Below are 25,624 nucleotides of genomic sequence, written 5' to 3' on the forward strand. Positions count from 1 at the left end.
TTTGCAAGGACATGGAAGACTCAGTTCTATCTGTATAGGTCACCTCCTCTTTTCTGTGCATGGACAAGGATAAAATATTAATCCCAATACTAAGCTAGATCCCCAAAAACAAATATATAAATGTAAATTACTTGCATCATTATTCTAATGAGACACTAAATAATATCTTCTCTTAATAATTATACTCATATCTAGGTATTTTTTTATTATTTTATTTTATATTATTTAGTATTCAGTGTGCTCTCTCAAATAGTCTGATCTCTACTAACTTAAGCGCACAATAAAAAAAGAATACAGGTTTAAATACATAATTATTAGGTCTTTGCACCATTTCAGAAGTCTCTAGCTATTCAATACCCAGAACCATGTATACTTATCTATTGCGAAATAATGATCTGTAAGAAGATCTCTAGAGAAAACAAAGTTCATTGAAATGCTATATAGATGGAAAAAGAACCTTATCGTCTTTGTAAACCAGTGAATTACCCACGTGACCTTTACATTATCTTGTGTAACCTGCTCTGTTGAATAAGCTTTCTAGAATCCTTTCCTAGAGTTCCTTGAGCAGATATATTTAGATAAGACCTCTGCATAATTTGCTTATTGAAGTGTTTATGTAACATAACATTTGCTAGCAACAGGTTGAAATGGTAAAGGAAAATATTGGCATATCTAAGTAAGTAATAGGGGCCCCAAAATTCTTGTAGCAGGGATGCTACTGTCCCATACACCAGTGGGTCTATAGGGTATATTCAGTAATCCAAGTTTAACAGAAACTGAGCATTTCCAACCCCCTATAAGACGTTTCAAAGGACTGGACTCCAAAGTGTCATCACTAGATTGATTTGGCAATCTGTAGTAGTTAGGGATTCAAGTGAGTTCGCCAAAAAAAACATCTCAGTACTTAATTCAAAAAATTTAGGGAATAACCTAAGATGATAATTTTTACCTAGTCTCCGGCCATTTTTGCAAATACTGTTTATAGACATATGACTTGATTGCCATGGCAGATTTGAACCCAGTATAGCATAATGTCTTCTACAATTTTAATACAATTTCTCTACAAGTAGGTTCCCTAGGATATGAGGATGGGGTTTGTTTGCTTTTCTGTGCTCCTTGTGCCAGCTTTCCTAGCCACTGGCTAGGCTCCAATTATTGTTGCAGGATTTCCAGTCCCCCAAATTTAGCTCAAAACAACAGTATCTCTTATCTATATATGTGATGACTACATCATAGTGTTGTGTGGAAATCAATCCATGTCTACCTGTCTGTATACAGCGTCTGAGTATACAATCCCATTAATAAAATGTATTTAAAGTATAAAGCCCATTAATTGATTATTGATTCTTGTTTCCCTTGGTTCACATCGGTTCCTTTCTTCCTGAATACTTTTTTTTAATTCAGAAATCCTGTGCGTCTCTCATCTTGGTTGTGCACTCCTGGCTTGGGTCACCCATTGCTGGCACTGGATTGTCCACCATTGTTTTTTTTATTATTGCCTGATGATATTCTTCACACCAGACCTAAAAGTCAAAAAATTTGTATGTAAGAATGTCCGCTGAAGTAAAATCCTGCATTACTTCTCTACACCCCAGTGCCAGAAACCTACATGTTTTTCTGCTTTAATCTACTGTAAGTCATGATCTAAAATTAGTTATATGATTAGAAGCAGTTATGCTTTCTCTCAGGAGATGCAACAGGTGTTCAGAATTTCCATAGATAAGAATAGCCTTGGGATTATTAATGATCTTATATTACATATGAATTTAGAGCAGCTCCAACTGGGAGATTTTTACTTGTTTATTTCAGTGATGCGGTCCTAAATGTGAATCATTTAAAATGTCTCTCATATTTCCAAGGTTTTCAGGCAGCGGCGTGAATTTCAACACACAACAAATAAGAAGTGTGCTGTTCACTCCAGTAATATCATGAACTAAGGCTGTAGGAACGCTTTATATACAATCCATATTTTTGTGCACATTTTTCAACTCTATAAAGAAAAGACATTGCAGAACGTACAGGTATCTAATGTTATGCATGAATTAATGTATGTATGTATATATATATATATATATATATATATAATTAGTTGAGAGTGTACTGTATGTATATGTGCGTTTGTTATCATGAATGTGAATGTATAAATGAGCATATATGTGTAAGGGTTTATGCGTGAGCATGAACAAGTAAGTGCAGGAGTATAAATGTGTATGTGTGTGTGAGCATGTATGTGTGTGTGAGCATGTAAGCGTTTGTGTGTGTGATTATGAATGTGGATGTGTAAGTTTGTGTGAGGTGGTGTGTGTTAACATGGGCGTGTAAGCGTGTGATGAGCACATGAATATTAGTGTAAGTTTGTGTTAGTGTGTATACATATGTGTGCCAGCGCGTAAGGTGGGAGGCAAGAAGCTGATCGGCTTTACTTGCCCCCTCCCAAGCCAGGAGGTGCCAGCCCTTTCCTGATTATAGGGCCAGTAATACCTCAATATAAGCAACACCATATATTGTATTCTTTCTGTATAAAATATATATATATATAGACACACTCACACCTTACTAGTACTGGGTTGGACCCCCTTTTCCCTTCAGAACCGCCTTTATTCTTCGTGGCATACTTTATACAAGGTGCTGGAAACATTCATCAGAGATTTTGGTCCATATGGACAAGAGCTTTGAGACATAGTGCATTATCTTGCTAGAAGTAGCCATCAGAAGATGGGTACACTGTGGTCATAAAGGGATGGACATGGTCAGCAACAATACTCAGATAGGCTGTTGCATTTAAATGATGCTAAATTGGTACTAAGGGGCCCAAAGTGTACCAAGAAAATGTCCCCTGCACCATTACACCACCACCAGCCTGAGCCATTGATACAAGGCAGGTGTCACAATGATCTTGAGAAATACAAGTGAGGAACCCAGTATGCAGCAATGGCACTGGAATACTGTAGGAATCGTCAGACAAGCCGGGTCAGGAGTGGAGAAGGCAGCAAAGTCAGGAAAAGCACAATTTCAGCAACGGAGAGACAATCAGGTAAGTAAACTATGGTAGAAACTGCTCAGCCAGAACAATAACCGAGCACTGAATGGAAGTCAGTGCCCGGCTTTTGAATCTGCCGCTTTCCCCAGGCTCCGCCCCCAACGGATGACGTAACGCTAGTTACGTTACGTTGCCTCCAGGGAGGCATACTATAAGAGAGGGGGCGTGGTTTGCCCCCGCGCGTACCGCCCCTCACTTGCGACGGGGACACTGTGGAGGACCTGCCCCGGGTGCTAGACGCGGGTACTCGGGTGAGGCACTGCGTTGCGGTCCGTGACGCGGACCGTGACAGCAGGATGGATCCATGCTTTCATGTTGTTTACGCCAAAGTCTGACCCTACCATTTGTCGCAGCTGGAATCGAGACTCATCAGACCAGGCAATGTTCTTCAAGTCTCCCACTGTCCAATTTTGGTGAGCCTGTGCGAATTCTAACCTCAGTTTCCTGTTCTTAGCTGACAGGAGCGGCATCCGGTGTGGTCTTCTGCTGCTGTAGCCCATCTGCTTCAAGGTTCCACGTGTTGTGCATTCAGAGATGGTATTCTGCATACGACTGGTTATTTGAGTTACTGTCATCTCGAGCCAGTCTGCCCATTCTCCTCACATCAACAAGGCATTTTCGTCCACACAATTGCCACTCACTGGATATTTACTCTTTTTTTAACCGTTCTCTGTAAACCCTAGAGATGGTTGTGCATTACAATCCCAGTAGATCAGCAGTTTCTGAAATACTCAGACCAGCCTGTCTGGCACCAACAACCATGCCATGTTCAAAGTCACTTAAATCCCCTTTCTTCCCCATTCTGATGCTCGGTTTGAACTTCAGCAAGCTGTCTTGACTGCGTCTACATGCCTAAATGCATTGAGTTGCTGTCATGTGATTGACTGATTAGCTGTTTGTGTTAACAAGCAATTGAACAGGTGTACCTAATAAATTGACCATATATATATATATATATATATATATTAATAAATAATGGTCATGATTGAATCATGACTTATCTTTGAAATAAATTTGGTGCTATATTAATAAATTATACAATGGGGGATGGTCTGGTGGTGCAATAACAGGATAAACAGGAAATACCCTGAAGCAGCAGGAAGTTGCCAGACTGCCGCTCCAGCTATGACGTCTTGAATTTTGTATTCCTTAAAAGTTGTATTGTATTTTCAACAACTTATCTCGTATTCTATTAAAAAAAAAGATTCTGCTCAAGGCAACCAATAAACAAATGCTGTGTTATCCAATCTGAGTTACATCAAGACTTTCTATCAAAATGAAAAATGATCTTTTGTTCACGAAGATTACTAAGAATTTAGCATTGAACTGTAGTTTGACGTTAAATATGACGCATACTTATCTTGAAAGCATGTAGAAAATTACAACAAAGAAAACCAAAAGAAATCCATTACTTCGGCATAATGTAGAAATGCACAAATGAAATGTTTTCATGTCCTTATTTCAAGTATGTCTAAAATTCTTGATTTCTTTTGCCTCAAACCAACATACCATATTGTCATATGTAGATCTTTTGAAATTGAAGGGTATGGCAGTGATGTATTAATCTACTACACTGCCCTAGGTTGGGCCAAAGGCTATACTCCCCCCCCCCAACTAGGACAACCCCAGCTGAGGTCTGTTACTAAACTAGCTTGTGCTGCTCTCAAACCAGTAAAGCTGCATGGTTGGAGTCAGGCTTCATGCCACTCTATCAGAATTTATGTCACCCATACGTTACCTCCAGTAAGCAGGGCTGGGATGACGAATGGCTCTGGCACATTATGTTTTTATGCTCACAGTCCAGTGGCAGATTGTGTTCATATAAGGAACTGATGGCCAGCTGCCCAACAAGCATTTGACCAATGTGCCAGATGGCCAGTCCGAGCCTGCCTATAAGCTTCGTCTCAATCCATCACATGCATACACAGCAGCAAGGCACTTACGGTATATAAGTGTTTAGGCACCTTTCATGTGGAGTACATGGATCACCGCACCACATATTTTTCTTTCTGGTTCAATCACAACTTTGTTAATTCTTTGTTCAGCATAGCGGAATGCGTTGTAACATTATTCATAAACTTATGATACTGTGTAGACATTTGTAAATAACTCATGCAGTGTACCAAGATATAAAAAGATAAAGCAGGTATGTGTTTTTTTATTGTTACTTTGGGGACAGATACCATTCTTTCATTTATCCTGTGATTCAAACAATGGTGTTTTTTTAATACATCGCAGCCTATACAACCATCCTTATAATCTGTTATAATAAATAGTGAAGAGGTAATGTGCAAAGGGCGAGCTGATCAAAGCCTGGGCGTGACCTGTGGCTCCAGACTGCAATCCTTCAGGGCAATTAACAATTAGCCTACATAGAAAAACCCCCACTGGGGGTATCAGCCAAACCTGTAATCACGTCCTGGTAGAAGGTGTAGTTACTATAACATTTCTGTGGACCGCACCTGCTACTTTACCTGATAATAGGTTTACCACAGTGATTAAGATTCAATGCTAATAGGCTAAGAAGACACAACAGAGTACAATTCTATGTATTTGTTTATGTCAGAGCTAAGCTTTATTGAACTGCAGTTCCCATATGTCTGGACCAGTCTGATTTATGGGAAGAGTAGCTCAATGATAAATAGACAGACAGACAGACAGTAGATAGATAGATAGATAGATAGATAGATAGATAGATAGATAGATAGATAGATAGATAATGTATCTATTGTATTGATTGCAGTCTTGTAACTAATTTGTACAGACAGTAATTTTATTAGTTTTTGGCACTTATTCAAATCTTTAGCAAACTAAAACACCTAACCAAAGAACATCTCTAGGAAGCAAATTTGACCACTGAGCATTACAAACCAAAAGCAGCATTGCTCTCTGACTACAATAAGGTAATTCCTTTGTGAACTAATCCATAGAAAATGTTGAACGCAATTAATCATAAGTCCCTCTTATACATTGAAGAACAAATATGCACAGGTTCTAGAAAGAGAACATAAAGAACAGATTAACCATCATAATCTATGTTTGTATCTTTCGCATCTCAGACTGGTGTCCTGTTGTGTCAGCGGTAGCAGCATCCTTACTGTGAGACTATAATGATTATAAATGGGTTTTTTTTAATAATCACATTAGAAAACATGTTTTTAAGGATGCGTGGTATATTAACATGTGATGAATGAATATTGATTGGCTGCACAAGTGCTTCATATGGTGGTAAATAGGAGGCACAAAGGGCACTGGCCGGCTGTCTGCAACCTTTAGCCATTTTCCTGCACTTTCAGTCCACATAGCTGCTCAGACGAGGAAGAAGGCAAAAGATAGGGACAGTCTGTTTTTCACTCCATGACTTGGGAAGAGAACTCTGGTACCTATATACCTGAGTTTTCTCACCCTAACATGGGCCGTGTCAAATAGAGCGAGGAGAATTCCACTCCGCTGGAGGTACCGTGGGCCAAGTTACCCTGAAGGAAATGAAGCAGCTCTTATCTGAACTTCACAACATGCTTCAAGAGGACATAGAATGTGACAGCACCTAAGAACCATTCGGTTCATACAGTCGACTCATTTTTAATGATGTAATGACTCAAGATTATATTCAAGATAGATTTATGCCTATCTCATGCATGTTTGAATTCCCTTACTTTATTAGTTTCTGGTAAAAATATATTATAAAGGATTGATTATGTGGTCAGTAAATGACTTAAATATTACAAAACTGCTTACAATGCTATAACCAGGGGTGGCTCTACCTTATAAGAAGATTAACCAGCTGCTTAGGCCTATATTCTAATACGCTCTTAGAAGGTGAAGGACAGAAAGCTATATAAATAAAGTTCTGATAAAATTATATCATTATATAAATGTATTTTTCTCAAATGTAAATATCTGATGGTAAATATTTATGCATATTTTTATAGCTTGTGTTAAAGAAGTATAACTCATTTTGCTTAGTGCCCTTACAGACCTAGAGCTGCCTCCTTCTACCTCTATTTGTCAAAATCAAATAAAACCCACTTTTCTTGAACACATTTATTGTATAAAGCACTTTATTTAATGCTCAAAGAAAATTATGTTTTTTCTATTAGATATTCAATTTAAGAAAGTTTGTAAAAAATTTACTGCAAGATTACATGCCCACAAAGGTTAATATTTTCCTGTTTTTCTCTCTAATGTTAGGAAAGGCCTGTTAAGTGTCTCACAGGGACCAAAATTGTGACCGAGAAGAGGCGATTTGGCTGACTCTCTTCAGGAGCCCATGAATATTCTGTGATTCATTGAGGAGACATGACACACGGGATTTTAGATCTGAGAATCGAGAGAGGGAGATGCAGAATGGGAGGATCCAGTGCAGAATGTGAATATCAGGTGCCAATTCACCTGTTAATCTCAGACGTCTAGTATTGTGAACTTGTTATTCCTTTCAACACCCCAGGCAACTTTTCCAAGTTAAATGAAAGGTTTAGACATTAGAACACATATTATATATTTAAACATTGAAAATGAGTTAGTCACGTGTGTCACACATTCATTGATTTGTACAGGGTTTATAAAGATGGATGGTGTCAAATTACTCTAGAATTATGGTTCCATTAAAAAAATGTAATATACACCTGGTTATTTAAGCTTTCTCTACAGAGGCAGCTATTGCTGTTGTATAATTGTTTTGGTTTATCAGTTTATGTAGAATATCGGTTAGCTTTAAACTTGTTGGTTGTTTTTTTTTTTAAAGATTATAGATTAAAAAATCAGTAGTGTTCCCACTTTGCGCCTTTTCCATGGTGGTGTTCTGGATGGAGATTCACCTCCTGTGAAGATCCCGGAAACCCTTTGGATAAGTAAATAATCCAGTATGAAAAAAGGTGTCTGGATCCTCCAAAATCATGCTGATTTAGGGACCAATGTAAGTTACGCCTTGTTTTAATTAAGTCTCTTGCTTACTATTAATGTTTTAAATGAATTATAAACTTATATCATGTCGAAAGAAGCATTACTAATATTAATCTATAATCAACGCCCAAAGTCTCCTCCTGCCCTCTAATTGTGAGGGAAGTATGATGTGAGTTGAAAACTATCTACCTACTATAGACTGGCAATCCCTTGATCCAGGGAAAACCGAAATTCGATTGTTTAAGCAATTATTTGTATCATTAGGCCCTCAAGATTACCATATTGGCTCAATTATAAGACCCCCCCCAAATTTGATTATTAATTTAGGAAAAAAAGAAAAAGCCTGGATATAAGCCCACTCTATAGAAAAAAAGGTTTTATAAGTAAATATTAATTCACAACTAAACTATTTTTTCATATTTAATAAAAACTATGACTGAGAAAAATGCATGTCTTGTTTTTATTTCCTTTTATTTGCCAACCTGCCTCCTAATTATGCACATCTGCCCCCTATATGCCACTCATCCTCCCTGATATGCCACTCTGCCCCCCAGATATGCCTTATACCCCCTATATGCCACTCTGCACCCAGATATGCATTATACCCCCTATTTGCCACTCTGCCTCCCTGGTATGCCTTATATCCCCCAATATGCCAATATGCCTCCCTGATATGCCTTTTACCCCACTATATGCCCCCCTCCCTCCAGACTTACCAAAGCATGCCCAGACTTGTCCCCTGTGCTCCACAGTCACTGGTGTTTTGTGAGGGCAGCCGGCGGACATATGCATGATGGGCATAGACAACCCCTGCTGCTTCTGTGACTGAGCACAGGAAGGGCAGAGGAAGTGCAGGGCAGCAGCGCAGGTTGTCAACTGATCATAGCAGAATGTATAAGATAGCATTTTTTTAATCATCTTTAGTGGTGACAAAATGAGACATTATAGACAAAGTGAAGAATCATGCAGAACACTCATAACATTAATATATGCAAGCAATTGAATGATCTCACATTTCTTATGAAGCCTATTCCTCACCTTGATTTTGGAGATATCTGGTCAATCTACCTCACACTGTAACATGAGGTATTGGATAACATGTAAAACAGAAGAAGCCCATCTGTTCTGGTCTTCTAGTTACTAATGGGCAACATTCAGCCTTTTTTAAGGGACTTCTGAACAGAAAAGAATTGTGAAACACTGATCTAAAACATATGAAGTTACCATTATAATCTCTGGGTATATATGGTGCCCTCCACAAATATTGGCACCCTTGGTAAATATAAGCAAAGAAGGCGGTGAAAATGTGTCTTTATTGTTTAACCTTTTGATCTTTTCTTTACACAATACACAAAAATACTCTGCTCTCATGGATATCAAACAATTGCAAACACAAGTTAATCCAAAACAAATAAAAAATGTTGAATATATGGGTGGCACAATTATTGGCACCCCTATGAATTCTTATGAGAAAAATATATTTAACATATATTCCCAGTGATGTTTTATATTTTTTTGGAGATTGTCCAGCTGTGACTTCCTGTTTCACAGGGGTATAAATATTAGGTAACATACAGGCCAAATTCCCTTAGTCATTCATCACAATGGGTAAGACCAGGGAATATAGCTGTGATGAGCGTCAAAAGGTTGTTGAGCTTCACAAAATGGGAAGTGGCTATAAGAAAATAGCAAAAGCATTGAAGATGCCCATTTCCACCATCAGGGCAATAATTAAGAAGTTCCAGTCAACTGGAAATATTATGAATCAACCTGGAAGGGGACGTGTGTCTATATTATCTCAACGCACTGTGAAGAGGATGGTTCGAGTGGCCAAAAAAACTCCAAGGATCACAGCTGGAGAATTGCAGAAGTTAGTTGCATCTTGGGGTCAAAAGGTCTCCAAAACGACAATCCGACGTCACCTACATCACCACAAGTTGTTTTAAAACAAAAAGCCTCTACTCTCATCCGAAAACAAACTCAACCGTCTTCAGTTTGCCAGACACTACTGGAACAAACAGGATTGGGTTCTATACATGGCATCATGGACTCATGGTTAGATCTTCCAACAGGACAATGATCCAAAACATACATCAAAATCAACAAAAAATGGTTTACTGGCCACAAAATCAAGGCCTTGCCATTGCCACCTCTGTCCCCCGACTTGAACCCCCATAGAAAAACTGTTGGGTGCACTGAAGAGGGGAGTCCAACAGCATCAACCTTGGCATTTGAAGGATCTGGAGAGATTCTAAATGGAGGAATGGTCTCAAATCCCTTGCCATGTATTCTCATCAGGCATTATAGGAAATTACTCAGATCTGTTTTCTAGGAAAAGGGAGTTAGCACAAAGTTTTGACTAAAAGGGTGCCAATAATTGTGTCACACATATATTAAACACATTGTGTTGTGTTTGCAACGGTTTGATATCAATAACAGCAGATTATTTTTGTGTATTTTATGAAGAAAAGATCAAAGGGTTAAACAATAAAGAACATTTTTCATGGCCTTCTGTGCTCATATTTACCAAGGGTGCCAATATTTGGAAGGCCCTGTATATCGTCCTCTTGGTTAAGACGTATATTTATGACGCACCTGCCCATCCTGGAGGTCACTAGCAAACTGAGAAATCTAAATGTAGATTCAATTGCCTGTTTCTATTAAATTCGTATGTAATCCCTGGAGCCTATGTATTATTAACTGACCTAATCCCTTGATTAGTGAGCTTTGTGCAAAGTCTGTTCTTCCATTCATTATATTTTCTACTGATGCTAGATTGATACTTCTAACCACAAAACAGTTTGCTTCTGTTATATGCAAAGGTTGATTAGTTGAGTCAGGAGTTACATAATATGTAGTCAGCCAACGGAGTACTACCGTGCCTAGACATTTTATCAGATTATGTTTTATGTAAATGCAGAATACAAAAGTGGCTTGAGAAAGAAATTAATATTGAATATGTTTTATAATCACAACATTAAAGTGTCTTTGTCATACCATAAAGGCGTACTCCCACCATAATGTGTATTACAAGTATCTCATTATTAATGGGTTTTCTCTCTAATGTAATTCAGTTCACCAATAAAGCTCACACTCTAATATAATTAATTTTGCCAATTAAGCGCCAATCGTGCTTGCACTGTAATTCAGCTAATGGCCGTAGTGTTTGTAGACGGTGAAGGTGTCTGGGAATAGTAGACTATTTACCACCATCAACGCTGGGATCTGATAGACCGATTACTACTAAACCTGGGGATTCCCAAGTTATATGTTCTGAACTGTGATTTCACTGAGTATTAACACTAAACGGCTCCTTGTAATGTATCGCAATTAAATTTGGGGCACTGGAAGAAGTAAATTACTGTCAAAGTCATGGTGGTACGCCCAAATGATACAGGGATTCCCATATCTCTCAAGCAATTATCGGCTTTCGGATGTGCTCTATTACACTGCAACCTTATCATTAATCCAGATTAACTACCATGCAATTTGCAAATTGGATTAGCCCACTAGTGACAAGTAATTCCCGTCTGGAGTAGCGTAGTTCAATTTATGTGTTTTTAACATAAGACCTCATCAACATATTAATAACTTTTACTGATACCTTAAGTCGTCTAGAAAATAAAAGCCTTACAAACCTTATCACATATTGACATTTTCTAATGCAAGGATACTCATAATGGGAAAATTCTTATAAAACAAATATAAAATCCAGAATTGGTGCCGGAGCAAAAAAATCTTTTGTGTAGATTTGTCAAAGCGTGTTTTTTCTCTTAAACTGTGAATAAAAATCAACATTTCAGTATTGGTCCCACAAGGCAAGATAGATTATGTATCACTATCATCTACGAGCTGTGCATGTAATATTGCAAACACACAATATTATTCAGTGGTCACGGGTGTGTTTGGCATTAGGGTAACTGTCTGAAACACGATCTGCTGAGGGAGTAACTTTCTGTAGATACATCAAAGCATACACATGTCAAACACATGTCAAACTTTTGTCTTTGGTCACCAGTTCTACGGTGGAAGCAGACTGGTGGACAGCAAAGCTGCATGGTTTTCTTAAACATATGGCATCTGTCGTTTACAAAAAGTTTAAGCTGGAATGAACCTTTTATATTTTGAGCTGGGAAAAGGCTTGCCAGCACCCTTATACCAGGATGTTCTGCTGCTGTTTGAACTGGAATGCTTTCAAGTTGATGTAGTGTCTGGAAATGTTTTAGAAGTGTTTGCATGGTTGTGTGGGACCTCTACCCAGGGCCGGCCTTAGGGGTGTGCGACCTGTGCGACCGCACAGGGCGCCATGTTTGCAGGGGCGCCTGACCGGGACTTAGATTAAAGCATCGGGTTTTTTTTGTTGTTTTTTTTAAACTTTATTTAACATCATTGATGTTAAATAAAGTTTAAAAAAAAAACGATGCTTTAATCTAAGTCCCGGTCAGGGGCGCCGAGCGGTTGCTCGCGAAGTTCTCAGCAACCGCTCGGCGCCCCTTACTCTCCGTGACTCCGTTGCGGTGCCGGCATCTCATGTTGAGCGCCGGACTATTCTGGCGCTCAACATGAAATGCCGGCACCGCGGCAGAGCGAGAAGACGGATGCCTCCGGCTCTCACCGCAGGACTCCGGCAACAAGGTAAGGGGGGGGGTAGTTTGAAGGGGCAGAGGGAGGGGGGTGTAGTTTGAAGGGGCAGAGGGGGGTGTAGTTTGAAGGGGTAGAGGGGGGGTGTAGTTTGAAGGGCAGAGGGGGGTGTAGTTTGAAGGGACAGAGGGGGGTGTAGTTTGAAGGGGCAGAGAGGGGGGGGAGTTTGAAGGGGCAGAGGGGGGGGGAGTGAGGGGGGGGCGCCAGAGGAGTAGTCCGCACAGGGCGGGACAACGTCTAAGGCCGGCTCTGCCTCTACCCGTTGCAACATCAGGTGATTGACAGTATTGCCTTCAAATGGGTAATTTACCCCACCAACACACACTAGGTTTTTTATTTCTTTTGCCTTGTCTTTTTGGCATAAGAGTATTCATCTTTAGTTGTAATCTGAAATTTTGGATGGTCAACATGAATACATATTTATTATCCTGCAACATACACTACTGTTCAAATGTTTGGGGCCACTTAGCATTTTGTTATGTTCGCTGTAACATAATAGCAAAAGGTTTTTTCAATTATCAATTAGCGTTTCAAACTTAAACTTGGTGCCATTAGAACACAGGAGTGATGGTTGCTGATAAAGGGGCATTGCATGCACATGAAGATATCCAATCTAGCTACAATAGTGATTTACAACATAAACAATGTCTACACTGTATTTCTGATCCATTTTATGTTATTTTAGTAAACAAAATGTGCTGTTCTTTCAAAAACAAGGATATTTCTAAGTGACCCCAAACTTTTGAATGGTAGGATATGTTGTAAAGCAAGAGGAACTGATGTAAAGCAAAAGGAACTGAGAAAAGTGCTGATGCAGGTACCTAACTCAGCAGGTCTAAAACTGTTTCCGAAATATTGTTTTGACCAGAGTACAGGGCAGGCATAATGCATGCACATAAGGGTGCACCGACCAACCATAACATTATGACCAATGACAGGTGAAGTGAATAACACTGATATGATTGTCATGGCACATGTCAGTGGGTGGGATATAATAGGCAGCAAGTGAACATTTCATCCTCAAAGTTGATGTGTTAGAAGCAGGAAAATTAGCAAGTGTAGGGATCTGAGCGAGTTTGACAAGGGCCAAATTGTGATGGCTAGATGACCAGATGATCAGAGCATCTCCAAAACTCTTGTGGGGTGTCCCCGGTCTGCAGTGGTTCAAGGACGGAAAACTGGTGAACCAACGTCAGGCTCATGGACAGCCAAGGCTCATTGATGCACGTGAGGGGGGGGCAAAGGCTGGCCTATGTGGTCAAATCCAAGAGACGACCTACTGTAGCTCAAATTGCTTAAAAACGTAATGCTGGTTCTGATAGAAAGGTGTCTATATATAGGGCTGCGTAGCCACAGACCAGTCTGAGTATCCATGCTGACCCCTGTCCACTGCTGAAAGTGGCTACAATGGGCACATGAGCATAAGAACTGGACCACGGAGCAATGGAAGAAGGTGGCCTAGTCTGATGAAACACGTTTTCTTTTACATCACGTGGATGGCAGGGTGTGTGTGCGTTGCTTATCTGGAGAACACATGGCACCAGAATGCATCCATAGAGACCTCACCTCGCAACTTACAGGACTTAAAAGGATCTGCTGCTAACGTCTTGGTGTCAGATACCACAGCACACCTTCAGAGGTCTAATGGAGTCCATGCCTCGATGGGTCAGGGCTGTTTTGGCATCAAAAGGGGGACCTACACAATATTAGGCAGGTGGTCATAATGTTATGCCTGATCGGTTGCTGATGTGCCCTAAATTTGGCAGGGTTTGCTACGTTTTACTTCTAAAACAGTCAAAGTGATACATTGGTGAAAATGGGAATGAGTGTCGCTGTATCAGGTACACACAACATACTGCTTGTATAATAGTCAATGATGTTCAGTTACACCTCACCGTGGTTCAGTTTGGAATGTAAATAATCCCATTTCCTTTCCAGACAGTACGCTTCATGTTTCTAATGACCTGGAGCGGTTGGGGAGAGGGGGGCTTCTGAATGGAATCACTTAGACACGCGAGTGACAAAAGAAATAAAACCTATCGTAAAATCTACAGGGTTAATTCCAAGCTGGGTCTGCAGAACATTGAGCAAGCAAAATATGATGCAAGTTACAGGAAACAGCAACACAAGTTTGGGCAGAAAGTGGAGTAACTGATGACAACAGAGCTATTATTTACATATATTACAACACATCTGAGACTGACACCAACCTGATCCATTCCTTTTACTGGCCAAGCTGCTATACATGCAATTAATAAATAAATCAAATAAAATAATTACGTTAAAAGGAAATTCCCTGACGGCTTCCACTAATGGGCTTTCATCTAAGCCAGTGATCCACAGAGAGAGCTCTACAAGCTGAGTGCTCATGTACTATCCGAGGAGAATAATGTGAAAAAAAATAGGGTAGAATAGATAAAAAAAATTGTCTATTTTTCTTCATAAAAACGTCATTCACCTGGAGTCAGATTGTTCCTCTGGGTGATTAAGACTAGGACTTTCTATTGTTTATAGCAAGGGAGTATGATAAAGAGTCAGGGTGTTTGTCTATTAGATTGGGTTAAGATAACACAGCTAGAATACAAACAAATGACTGATGTGCAGCTACCTGAAAAAATTATATTATACAGAACTGTTTTTTCTTTAAAAAAAAAAAAAGAAAATGGCAACATACTTTAGAAAACATATTTTTAACTGATATTAGTAATATTTTGGGTGAGAGTTCCCCTTAAACGTCTTCAACTGTGACAACAGTTGTCAGGAAATAAGTGTCATCATCCTAGAACATGCCTTTAAACCGGGGAGACAAAGTATCTGGGAATGGCTATGTGCCATCTATGTCCATTGCACAGCCTGTTGTTGCCCTACACTGGCTGTAACCCCTGCTGAGAGCGGGATTCCCGTGTTATTCCACCGACATAGCAATATCAACGTTTGTTATTTTGCTTACGGAGTCACTTTGTGTATGTAAGACATATAATTACATCCCATGATCCCTCAGCTAACTTTTTTATTCATGCACCTTCACACACAGCAATGAGTGGTATCGAAAACCTAAAGGGGAAAGTATAGACAGTACAGTGTGTGACATGAAGAATTATTTTTGGTCAGATTTTGTAATGATTGCACCACATTTTAAACTTTGGTCCTAAATTACACTTTGTAGAACACTGGGCATTGAGTAAAGGCAGAGGAGGTTTGTTTACTTCTGGTGTTGACTTTTTGTGACCTTGCACTACTTAACTCGAGTGCCCCATAATGAGAAATGTCTTTTTTTTTTTAAAGGACACAATTACCTAAATCATGGAACCCTACAGAATTTGTTGGCAAGCTTAGTGGTCTTTAATGTCCACTGTCTCTGGATGTCAAATTGCAGCAGCACCTCCACAATGAAGAACCAAGTTCTAAATGCTGAGGGTGCCCCCACTCATCACACAAACACCCCCCCCGGCTCGCTTTGTGCACGTAACGTATTGAACGTTCTCCCCCTGGCCTTTGCCACCCTTACTTGTTTTAGATGGTAATCTTGTGAGGAGGGCTCCTCTGAGCCTACAGTTTCAATATTTGCACTGTGGTTATAAGCCTTGTGATGTTTGATCTACCAGAGAAATAAATATCACAGATTAATACGGTATTCTATCTTGCTTTCATTGGACCACCAACTGCAATTATAGATGGTAACCAGAGCTGATTCCAGAAATACAGAAACATCTCACTTTCTTCTCACTAGAGATACATTGTTATAATAGAGATGGTGTAGATTAGCATTACATATTAAACATGTTAACAAACAGCACTATTACTAGTTACTATTTTGGATAAAATGTACAACTGGGGGTATGGAGGGACCCATCTGTGAATTATGTTGGTATTTCAGTAAGGTCCTGCCGAACACATATGATACTTTAAACATCTGCCATTACTATGTGTTCAAGTGGGGATTCCAATAGAAAAGAAAATGCAACAGATTCTCAAAAGTGACTTTATTAAAGCATTTTAACACTTTCGCCCTCCTGCAGAGTCCAATCATTTCATTGATGAAACAATAAGACCCCCTGATAAACATGAACTTAAATACCTCGCCCTGGAACTGGACACAAAAAAGGTCTGCAAATGTTTGAATCATATCTATGCGTGTGTTATACATGTGTTATAGCTAAACTTGTGTTTAAAAACAAGATGAGCTAATAATTGATATTTTTTATGGATTATCAGCAAGCCCAGGCTGGCCATCTGGCACATCGGGCAAATGCCTAGTAGGCTGACAGTACTCACCCTTTCAGCATATTACCCACCCGGCAGCCTTACTTACGTCAGTTGGCAGCTACTGGTCTTAACGCCAGAGCTACCAAATCTTCCCCGATTATCAGACAATGACAATGTGTTATGGTTTGAGACCTACAGCGTCCTTGCGTGGTGCTCCCGTGTCTGTAGATTCATTTAACCCACTGGCACCCTGTCCACAGCATTGGCATACAATCCTGTCATACAGCCTAGAGCGCCAAGGCTTACAAAGAGCCTCCTCTAACCAGCCCTGCAGAACGTTTTGTTCTTCTGAGAAATGCAGTGGAGGCTGGGGGCTATCATTATTTGCACAATAAAATCATTATAGGTTTCATTTTTCACTTTGCTTCTTATTGATAAAGCTGGCAGCTCAAATGACTTGGACCTCAGAAGTATTTATGGATGGAAACTGCTTTGAAGACCTTCACTCCCTCTGAAAAAATGTCCTTTTAGGTCTAAAATAAGAAAAGAAAAATATTATTTATCCGTACAATATACCAAAGTAATAAGGGATAGATATGATGCCGTCTCCAAGCGGGACATGTGTTTATAAATAAAGCTTTAGTAACAATGTATATAAGTCGAATAATTATTCCTCTGCCAGACCAATGCTATGATTCAAAAGGTTGTCTAATATGTAACATATAGAGGACCAATATATAGCATGTCCTAATAAACCTATTATTGGCATTTCATTCTATCGATGCCCGCGAGTTCCGTGCCATCCCTCTGAGGAGTAGGCTTTCAGGACTCACAACTAGGTTAGCAGATTATTATTATTTTTTGTTTTATATAGCGCCATTCTATTCTGTAGCGCTGTACAACGGGTAGATGGGACATAAGTAGTTTGTAACATAAAAATTCACTTACAGAAAAAATAGGTGGGGAGGGCCCTGCTCATTAGAGCTTACACTCTTGATAGCTCTAACCAGTAAATAAGAAAGTCTTGTTATTAGAAGAAAAAGTCGGAAAACTTAATTTTGTAATTGAAACCTAGAAACAGAATTTGATGGCAGGTAAGAATCTTTTTTTCCTGATGTCCGAATCAGATCATAATCAGTTCTTGATCTTTTGTTAGTTTTATCCCATTCATGTTTGAATTCCCTCACTGTATTAGCGTCTACCACTTCTGCTGGGAAGCTGTTCCACTCACCTGCCACCCTCTCAGTAAAGTAAAACTTCCTTACATTACATTTAACCGTCTAGCAACACTTCACATGCAGGTTTAGTCCAGGAAAACCTTGTGGAATTAATTGAAAGCTCTACATTTTGAAACAAGAAGCCTCGTCTTTGTCTCCGTTGTAATTAAAACGAACACCTACTCGGTTTGTTTTCTTTTTTCCTTCAAGGCATCTGAAGCGGAACCAACCGGACCCCTCCCTTCCCAGGAACAAGAGGTTGGGGGGCAAGGAGTGCTGCTGCCGTCAGAATCGGACCAATGGCAGGTCGCTTTACTTGACGTCACGCGGTTTGTCCAATAGGGAGGAGACACGCTGGATAGATATGCCGGGCGCCCGGCGAAATTCAGTAAGTAAATATTCAGTGCAGCGAGCGTCTCGCTCCTCCTCCTCCCGGCCCCTGCCCTGTTACCCCCGTGTCACCAAGCCCCGCTCCCGAACATGGTTGTTATGGGAGCCCCCAAAGTGATTTTTATGTCCGAGCAGGTGGAGTGTAAACCCGGGAGTCTGAGCTCCGTCATGTTACCCATCCACAGCCCGTCCAGCCCGGAGTCCACCGCCGGGGATCAGCCGCCGAGAAAGAGGCAGAGACTCACCCACCTTTCACCGGAGGAGAAAGCACTGAGGAGGTGCGACATGCGGCGTCATGTGACATGTGTGCTGGCAGATGACATGTATGATGAGATGTGCGGCGGCTGATCGTGTAGTCCGTATAATGTAGTCGTTTATTAGTCTCTTAGAGTCTAGATTGTATTACGGGATACGCCGCTTAGTCTAAAGTAGGTATATGATGCGCTCCAGGGCTATATGGATGTTATTTTGTGCATATAATACCGAGCTCATAGTACATTGTAGCCTATGGGGGATGGGGTAGTATGGTATAGTCTGATTGCCAAGAGGAATTCTGTTCCAGTTTGCTGGTGTACATGATGCTTTTATACATGCTGTTTGCCTTGGACAGGCATCCGTGTGTGTGTATATGTGTTTATATATGTGTATATATATATATTTGTAGGGATAGGGTTCAGTAACCATGAGTTTATGATCTATATTGAAGACTGTGGTTCTAAATCTGGTTCATCTGATCTGGGTTTTTAAATTTACATACTAATTCCACCCCAGTACAGTGTTTCCCGTATCCCATTAGTACCCGTCTTGTTTTTCCAGTAAGCCTTTATTTTGTTTTCTCAATGAAACCAGCAGTACCTTGGGGCCCTCTTGGCCCATCTGTTTGCATACCTGTAAATCCTGCTGACCATGCCTTTTTGTTCATCTTTGTACCTTTTTTAAGCAGTGTGTATGTATGTATATGTGTATACGTGTGTGTGTGTGTATATATATATATATATATATATATATACACGTGTGTGCGTTAAATGAAAGCCAAACTATTTTCTCAGAAGAGAAACCAGAACAGGTACCCGCCCAGCTTAGTATAGTTTTTAAATGGCATAAGTAAATGTATATCTTTCAAATGTTCTCAGGGCATTAGGCGGTTCTAATAATGCATGTCTGATGATAAATGAATCTCTGCTGAGTAACAGGCTATTTTTTTTTCTGCCACGCAAGCAGCAGAGCTCGGCACCAGATCGCTCCCCTCCTACACTGAGATATTGCAGGAATTTCACCAGGGGGGGTTACGGTTACTAAAAACACCCAGTGTTCTTATGAATTTGCTGTATTTTAAACCAAATGGACTGTTTCTTCTCGTTCTGTGTGTCCCCTGCCATCCATAAAATCTCCCTTTAGCTTGTGGGGTTTCATTCTCTATGCCATATCCTGTTTTTTTTTGTTTTTTTTGACCTGATGAAAATCTTGTAATTTCCTGCTTTGTGGGTTGATGAGCGATTTGCTTGCTAAGCCTGCCTGCGTGGCAGAAGGAAGGGATCTGGCTTGATGGCGTCAGCTGGAAGAAATGAATAAATGATGTGTAACTGGAGAAAAAGCCTGTTTACTGGTGGCTTGTACTAGACATGATGTTCTTGCCTGCCGACACTGGGAGATGCTATCTGACCTTTTACACTTTTATTTTAGTTTATGTTAGACTGTCTTTCTTATATTCTATAGCCAGTTTTCCATTTGTCGGCACTTTGTCAATTACCGTGCAATTCAATACATATTCTAATCACATAATAAACCTCTGAAGTCTACACGTCTAGTGTGGTAATTGTCATGAATCTTTAGAGCCATTCATTAACAAGGTGATTTACAATGGATGTGTTTGTGCTCAGACTGGACTATGTTGGGTTATCTTTGCACCTCCGCCCCTTCTGTTTCTGTCTTTTCAAGGGGTTTTTGTTCAGGGTGATCACTGACTGCTGTATAAATAAGCCAGACCAGAGCCAAAGGGACTTCCAGATCTCCTGACAGGGTAGCAGCCGATTGTTTTGTTGCCGAAATGCCAGTCTCTTCTGCAGACTCTGGTGGTACAGAGTTAGACCATCCTGTGAGCCCAAATCCTCTATATTATACCTCCTGTGAGCCCAATCTGAGAATATTGGGAGTTGACGGTCTATGGATTTTTGGGAGTGAGAGGTTATCTGTCAATGAAGGGGGTGTAATGATAGATCTGTCAGGGTGTCTACAGCATACCTGCCGGCGCAGTGACTCCAGGCACGTGGTACTATCCGTCGTGTGATCTGAGATTACTTTTTCTAGTTAAGAGCAGACGTGTGTGTGTGTGTGTGTGTGTGTGTGTGTTGCGCACGCGTAGCTTACTACCTTCTACCCCCTTCCCGTAGACAGATATCTAATGAACAGCACTACCGAATGCGATGGCGCTATATAGATAATATGATCTCCTATCCAATCTTTATAACTTCTAAAAGTTAAATACCTTTAGAAGCTTATTAGCATTACAGCCACAATGGTCGGTCCACACATGCTTACCCATCCTCAAAATAGAACATGTTACACTGTATTACAGTATCTAAAATGGGCAGAGGAGATCTGCTTTAGTGATCTTTCTCTGAAGAACCTGGCTAGCTATTTATCTCGGGACGTTAAAGGATATCCCTTGTGTTCCACTTGCGTACTTCTGCACGTATGGAATTAGCAGCATATATGAAAGATTGTTGGTTGCGAAGAGATTTTCTCGTTGAAGAAAACCGTGTTGTTGGAATCGGTTACTGATCACGTCTGTTTATCTCTGGTTCCATAGTCTAGCTGATGCAAGACCTGGTAATTGCAGCTTACTCTGTACCCTAATTAACTGGCTGCTGGTATTTATGGTCGGCCCCCCACCTCCCTGCTCGGTATTTATCCAGGATATTCGGTGTTATGTTTGTTGCTGGAATTGGATATTTTGCTTGGTTTTATGCTTTGTTTCTCCGGGCTTCGAAGTCTAGCCGCTTGCTGTGGCTCCCAAGCCGAGTAGATAGTACTTTGTATCAGAAACCTACGGTACTGTTATTGGTATACCTTGCCTTGGTTTTTAATGGTCTCCTGTTTTCTTTTTCTCGTAGAAAATTAAAAAACAGAGTCGCCGCACAGACTGCAAGAGACAGAAAGAAAGCTAGAATGAGCGAACTCGAGCAGCAAGTGCTGGATCTAGAAATTGAGGTAATAATTTATTAGTATAGTGTTAACAGCTGTAATAAACATTTGCTGTATATTTTCTGCCTAGCAGATATCTAGATATAAATTTACTTTTTTCTTTTCTTATTTTGCCAAAAGTATTTGACAGTTCTTGCCTTTTCTTCTCCTCTAGAATGAGAAACTCCTTATGGAAAATAAGATTTTGCGAGAAAAGTCTCTTGGCCTGGTGTCTGAGAATCAGGAGCTACGCCAGAGATTGGGCCTTAGTGCCTTGGAAGTGAAGGAAGAAGAAGAGTTTGAGGTGATTCTCCTGATTATTTAGCGGTCACCATCGGCATGCTACAGGCTATATTTCTTTTAAAAAATATATATATATAATATTTATATTTTTGGTCCAGTTTTTGACAATGTATTATTTAGTTTAGATTGCTAAATCACTAGTCACAAAGAAGAAAGCTCTATTAAAGAAGACTCCAGAATGTATGGAGGCAAAATTGCCTCCATAGGTGGAGTACAGTTCTCCACCCCACCCCCGACCACACACTTCCTTGGTGAATCCATGTAACAGATGTTACGTGTATACGGTCTTCTACTTACCGTGTCTGCTTGTGATTTGGGTGTATGCTCTAGGCAGTAATCTACTTTATTTGCCTACTCCTCCCCTGTCAAACAAGCTACAGTCTTACATTTATTATACGTGCTTGTGTTTCCAGGAAGTACAGTTCTTGGTAACAAAATAATACTAATGCAAGAGTTCAAGCAGTTATTCTAGATTCAGATGGGGCGAGGAAGGTGTTTTAACCTGGATTCATCGTAGGGCGGTGATCTAATTGATTTTGATTAGGCTAATTTATATCACCTGGTCATTGAGAGGGCTCTCTAACTGCATTGACAATCTACAGTTTGCTGCACCATTTTCACACTGTTCTCCATTGTTTGTGACTCACAATGTCTGTCCTTTCTACAGGTCCTAATTCCGTCCAGACCAGATGAAGTCAGGCCGGTGACCGGGTCCGCTGAGTCCGCAGCACTCAGACTATGTGCCCCTCTGCAGCAGGAGCAGGCCCAGATGTCCCCGAACCTGACGAAGTCTTCATGGATCCTGACAGCCCTCACTCTTCAGACTCTGAGGTGAAAAGGGAAACCTCCATCTTATTTTCTCTGAATGGATTACACATCCGCTAGTGAGCAGCTGGCAAAGATCAATACATCTCCCTGCTAAATTTGTTTAGGGTAACTAACCAGTGAGCAGCAACAATAGGAAACTACTGAAGACTTGATTACCATGTTGACGCCATTGTCTTTCCGTATTTTTCTTTAACGTCTTTTCATCAAAGATTGAGACTATCCAATGAACTACCCTTATGTAAAATACTTACCAATATGTAGCTACAGCTAGTTCTTGATAGTTAGAAGTGTTATCCCTCTGGTGTAAAAAACAGGTTTTTTTGCCTTTAAAAAGCAGTCTAATGGTGGTTGGTCGTAGAAGAAGAAAAAAAACACCGAACCAATATGAACAATAGTATATTAAAGTCAAATATGCAGTTAAATGACCTTTAAAATGTTGGGTAAGATGGAAAATTGAAGGCATGCCAATTCAAACATTTCACAATGACCTTTTGAGTTTGCTAAAAACCTTCTCTCTCGTTGGAAACACTTCTACACTGTAAAGGAAGATGCATTAAGTGTTCAACAGAAAACAAAGCAATTAAAATGCATTTTTTATTGTCCATATATGTGTTGAAATATGCAATGTGTGCTAATGGTAGTATAACATTTCTAAGCTAATGTCTTAGGTATTATACTACTATAGGTATGTAAAAGGAAAGCTCATGATTTTTTTTTTTTTTTCTTTTCTCCAGTCTGATATCTTGCTGGGCCTTCTGGAAAGCCTTGACTCTGACATGCTCCTTAACTGTGAAGGAACAGTGTCCTGGAATCCACAAGAAGAGGTCAAAGGAGATGAATCCAATTCCTTACCCACCTCCCCACCTTCTTCTCTGGGGGCCCCATCAGCAAAGCTGGAGGCCATTAATGAACTGATAAGGTTTGATCATGTCTACACCAAACCATTGAGCTCAGACCAAGATTCTGAGCTAGATAATGCGACCAATGTAGTAGTTAAAGTGGAGGAAGCATCTTTCAACCCTTGTCATGTTAGCACCACTTCTGTGAAAGAGGAGTCCAAAGAAGATGATCCAATACCCGTCTTGGGAATGCAAAGTTTGTTGTCCTGTCCCGAAAACAACCCTGAGAAACCATTGAAAATACTGGATTCAGGCAGTGACTCGGGCTACGAGGGGTGTTCTTCACCCTTTAGTGAAATATCTTCTCCTCTAAATGCTGACCATGTATGGGAGGACTCATTTACCACTGAACTGTTCCCGCAACTCCTCAGTGTCCAAATGGATCAATCCTGTTCCCCTTCATCTCCTGACACCAGTCTATTCTGGAATCACAGTACAGAATTTGAAGATGGACCTTTTTAACTTTGAATTCCCCATTTGAGTATATGAATCTCAAACTGCCCATTGACTGTCTTTATTAGTATGGTCATTACTGTAATATAACCCTTTTTATAATAGAAATTAGGTATTGCTCATTCTACCTGCATGTAGGGTGCACTTACGGGTTAAAGATGCCTGAGGGTGCTGCTTTACATAGTAGAAGCACAATTCTGTTGCCATACAGCTCTTGCTTTATTGGTTTCCTTCTTAAATCCCTCTAAAGGAAGTCTGACCTGTTTCAGCTTCACATTAAGACTCCCTTGGTCTTTCTCCTAGCACTACATACTGTTGACCATTTTTCCTTACACATCTGTAAGAATGCTGCCAGGGCCTGGCTGTGTAAAATGGAATACCTGTGCTACACACTATGTAGGCTGTTACATAAAAAGTAGTATAGGACCCTTGCATAATCCAGGAATCTGGAGTATCCACAGCTCCAGGCATCAACTGGCTAAATGACAAACTGGGCAAATGCCCGGTGGCTTATTGCTGGATATATGCGCGGCCGCACGTTCCAAGGGTCTTAGAGTTCAGCACATAGTTGTTGTCTGCAGGACTTAAAGCCCCATGTTAGTGCCCAGTCTGGCTTTACTCAACTCTACTGAAGATAAACACTATCTGGCTTCATTTAGAGATATTTTAATCTCTGACAATGCTTTTGGAAGAACTATGTTGCCTGTTCTGGTTTGCTGTAGAAATTGCTAATCGTAAAAATATCTAAACGGGTCATTAAAACTAACAAAAAAAACCTAAAAGTTACATTCCTATTGGCGAATCAACAGGCATAGTTGAGATGCTGGTATTTCTGGAATTTCCAGATGCTTTATAACTCGTTCTCGCCCATCTACTCTACATAGAAGCTGTAACATGCCACAACTACTTCACTTCCCAAAATCATGACATGCTTAAAGGAAACTATCAACAGTCATCTTCACACCCATTTCTTTTTTTCTTGAGGGCTTCTGTTTCATGCTACATTTTATGTAGAAGGGAAGATAATGACCTAGCTGTTAAAAACGTGCAGTTGAGGGCACTTCTATTTATAAAAGGACGGTCCCTACTAACAAACAAAGCTCATCACAGGGTTTTGTGAATTCCACGCTTGTAGGCTTAATGTACTTTTAGCAGTTCCTCCCATTTCAGGCTGTGATCTGTTCATGCTAACAAATGTAAATCTGTTGGGCTTATTGTGTGTGTACTTGGCCTCTGAATGTGATATCTGCCACTCCTGTACTTTTTATTTGTACATCAGTAGGTCCTGGTTAAAGGCATGCATACGAGTGTAATCGCAGCTTTTCAGATGTCTATCAGGAAGCCCTCCTCTGCTTTTTGTTTGCTGTATAATTGAATGGTCCATATTCTATAGGTTAAGTAGTGTGTATTCACTATTAAATTCTGTAGGTTGGATTGGCGAATGCATCTTCCAGGTACTAAGGGTAAAACCTGTACTATGAGAGTACACTCTTAAATTGGAAGCCATGATGCCTGCTATCTTTCGTATATACCTATTTCAGTCCGGTAAAGCAAGAGTCTTA

The 25,624-nt window shown here is 40.2% G+C and overlaps 1 protein-coding gene across 1 annotated transcript; it reads left to right on the forward strand.

Moving 5' to 3' along the window:
* Positions 1–18,486: 18,486 nt before the first annotated feature.
* Positions 18,487–23,625, forward strand: XBP1 (X-box binding protein 1). Its single transcript, XM_089481912.1, has 5 exons — positions 18,487–18,674; positions 21,510–21,606; positions 21,755–21,883; positions 22,550–22,713; positions 23,445–23,625. Exons 1-5 carry the CDS (start codon positions 18,487–18,489, stop codon positions 23,623–23,625), a joined length of 759 nt encoding a protein of 252 aa, XP_089338038.1.
* Positions 23,626–25,624: the final 1,999 nt, after the last annotated feature.

This window comes from Sceloporus occidentalis, unplaced genomic scaffold, assembly GCF_023333645.1.
Source record: "Sceloporus occidentalis isolate IW3139 unplaced genomic scaffold, rSceOcc1.0.p SCAF_16, whole genome shotgun sequence".
NCBI classification, from domain to species: Eukaryota; Metazoa; Chordata; class Lepidosauria; order Squamata; family Phrynosomatidae; genus Sceloporus; species Sceloporus occidentalis.

What these genes read in the sequence shown, in the direction of transcription:
- XBP1 (XM_089481912.1), top strand. Translation starts at nt 18,487, where the DNA reads ATGGTTGTTATGGGAGCCCCCAAAGTGATTTTTATGTCCGAGCAGGTG. An exon ending in GAGGAGAAAGCACTGAGGAG is followed by an intron (nt 18,675 to 21,509) that starts GTGCGACATGCG and finishes TTTTTCTCGTAG; the next exon opens with AAAATTAAAAAACAGAGTCG. An exon ending in CTCACTCTTCAGACTCTGAG is followed by an intron (nt 22,714 to 23,444) that starts GTGAAAAGGGAA and finishes TCTTTTCTCCAG; the next exon opens with TCTGATATCTTGCTGGGCCT.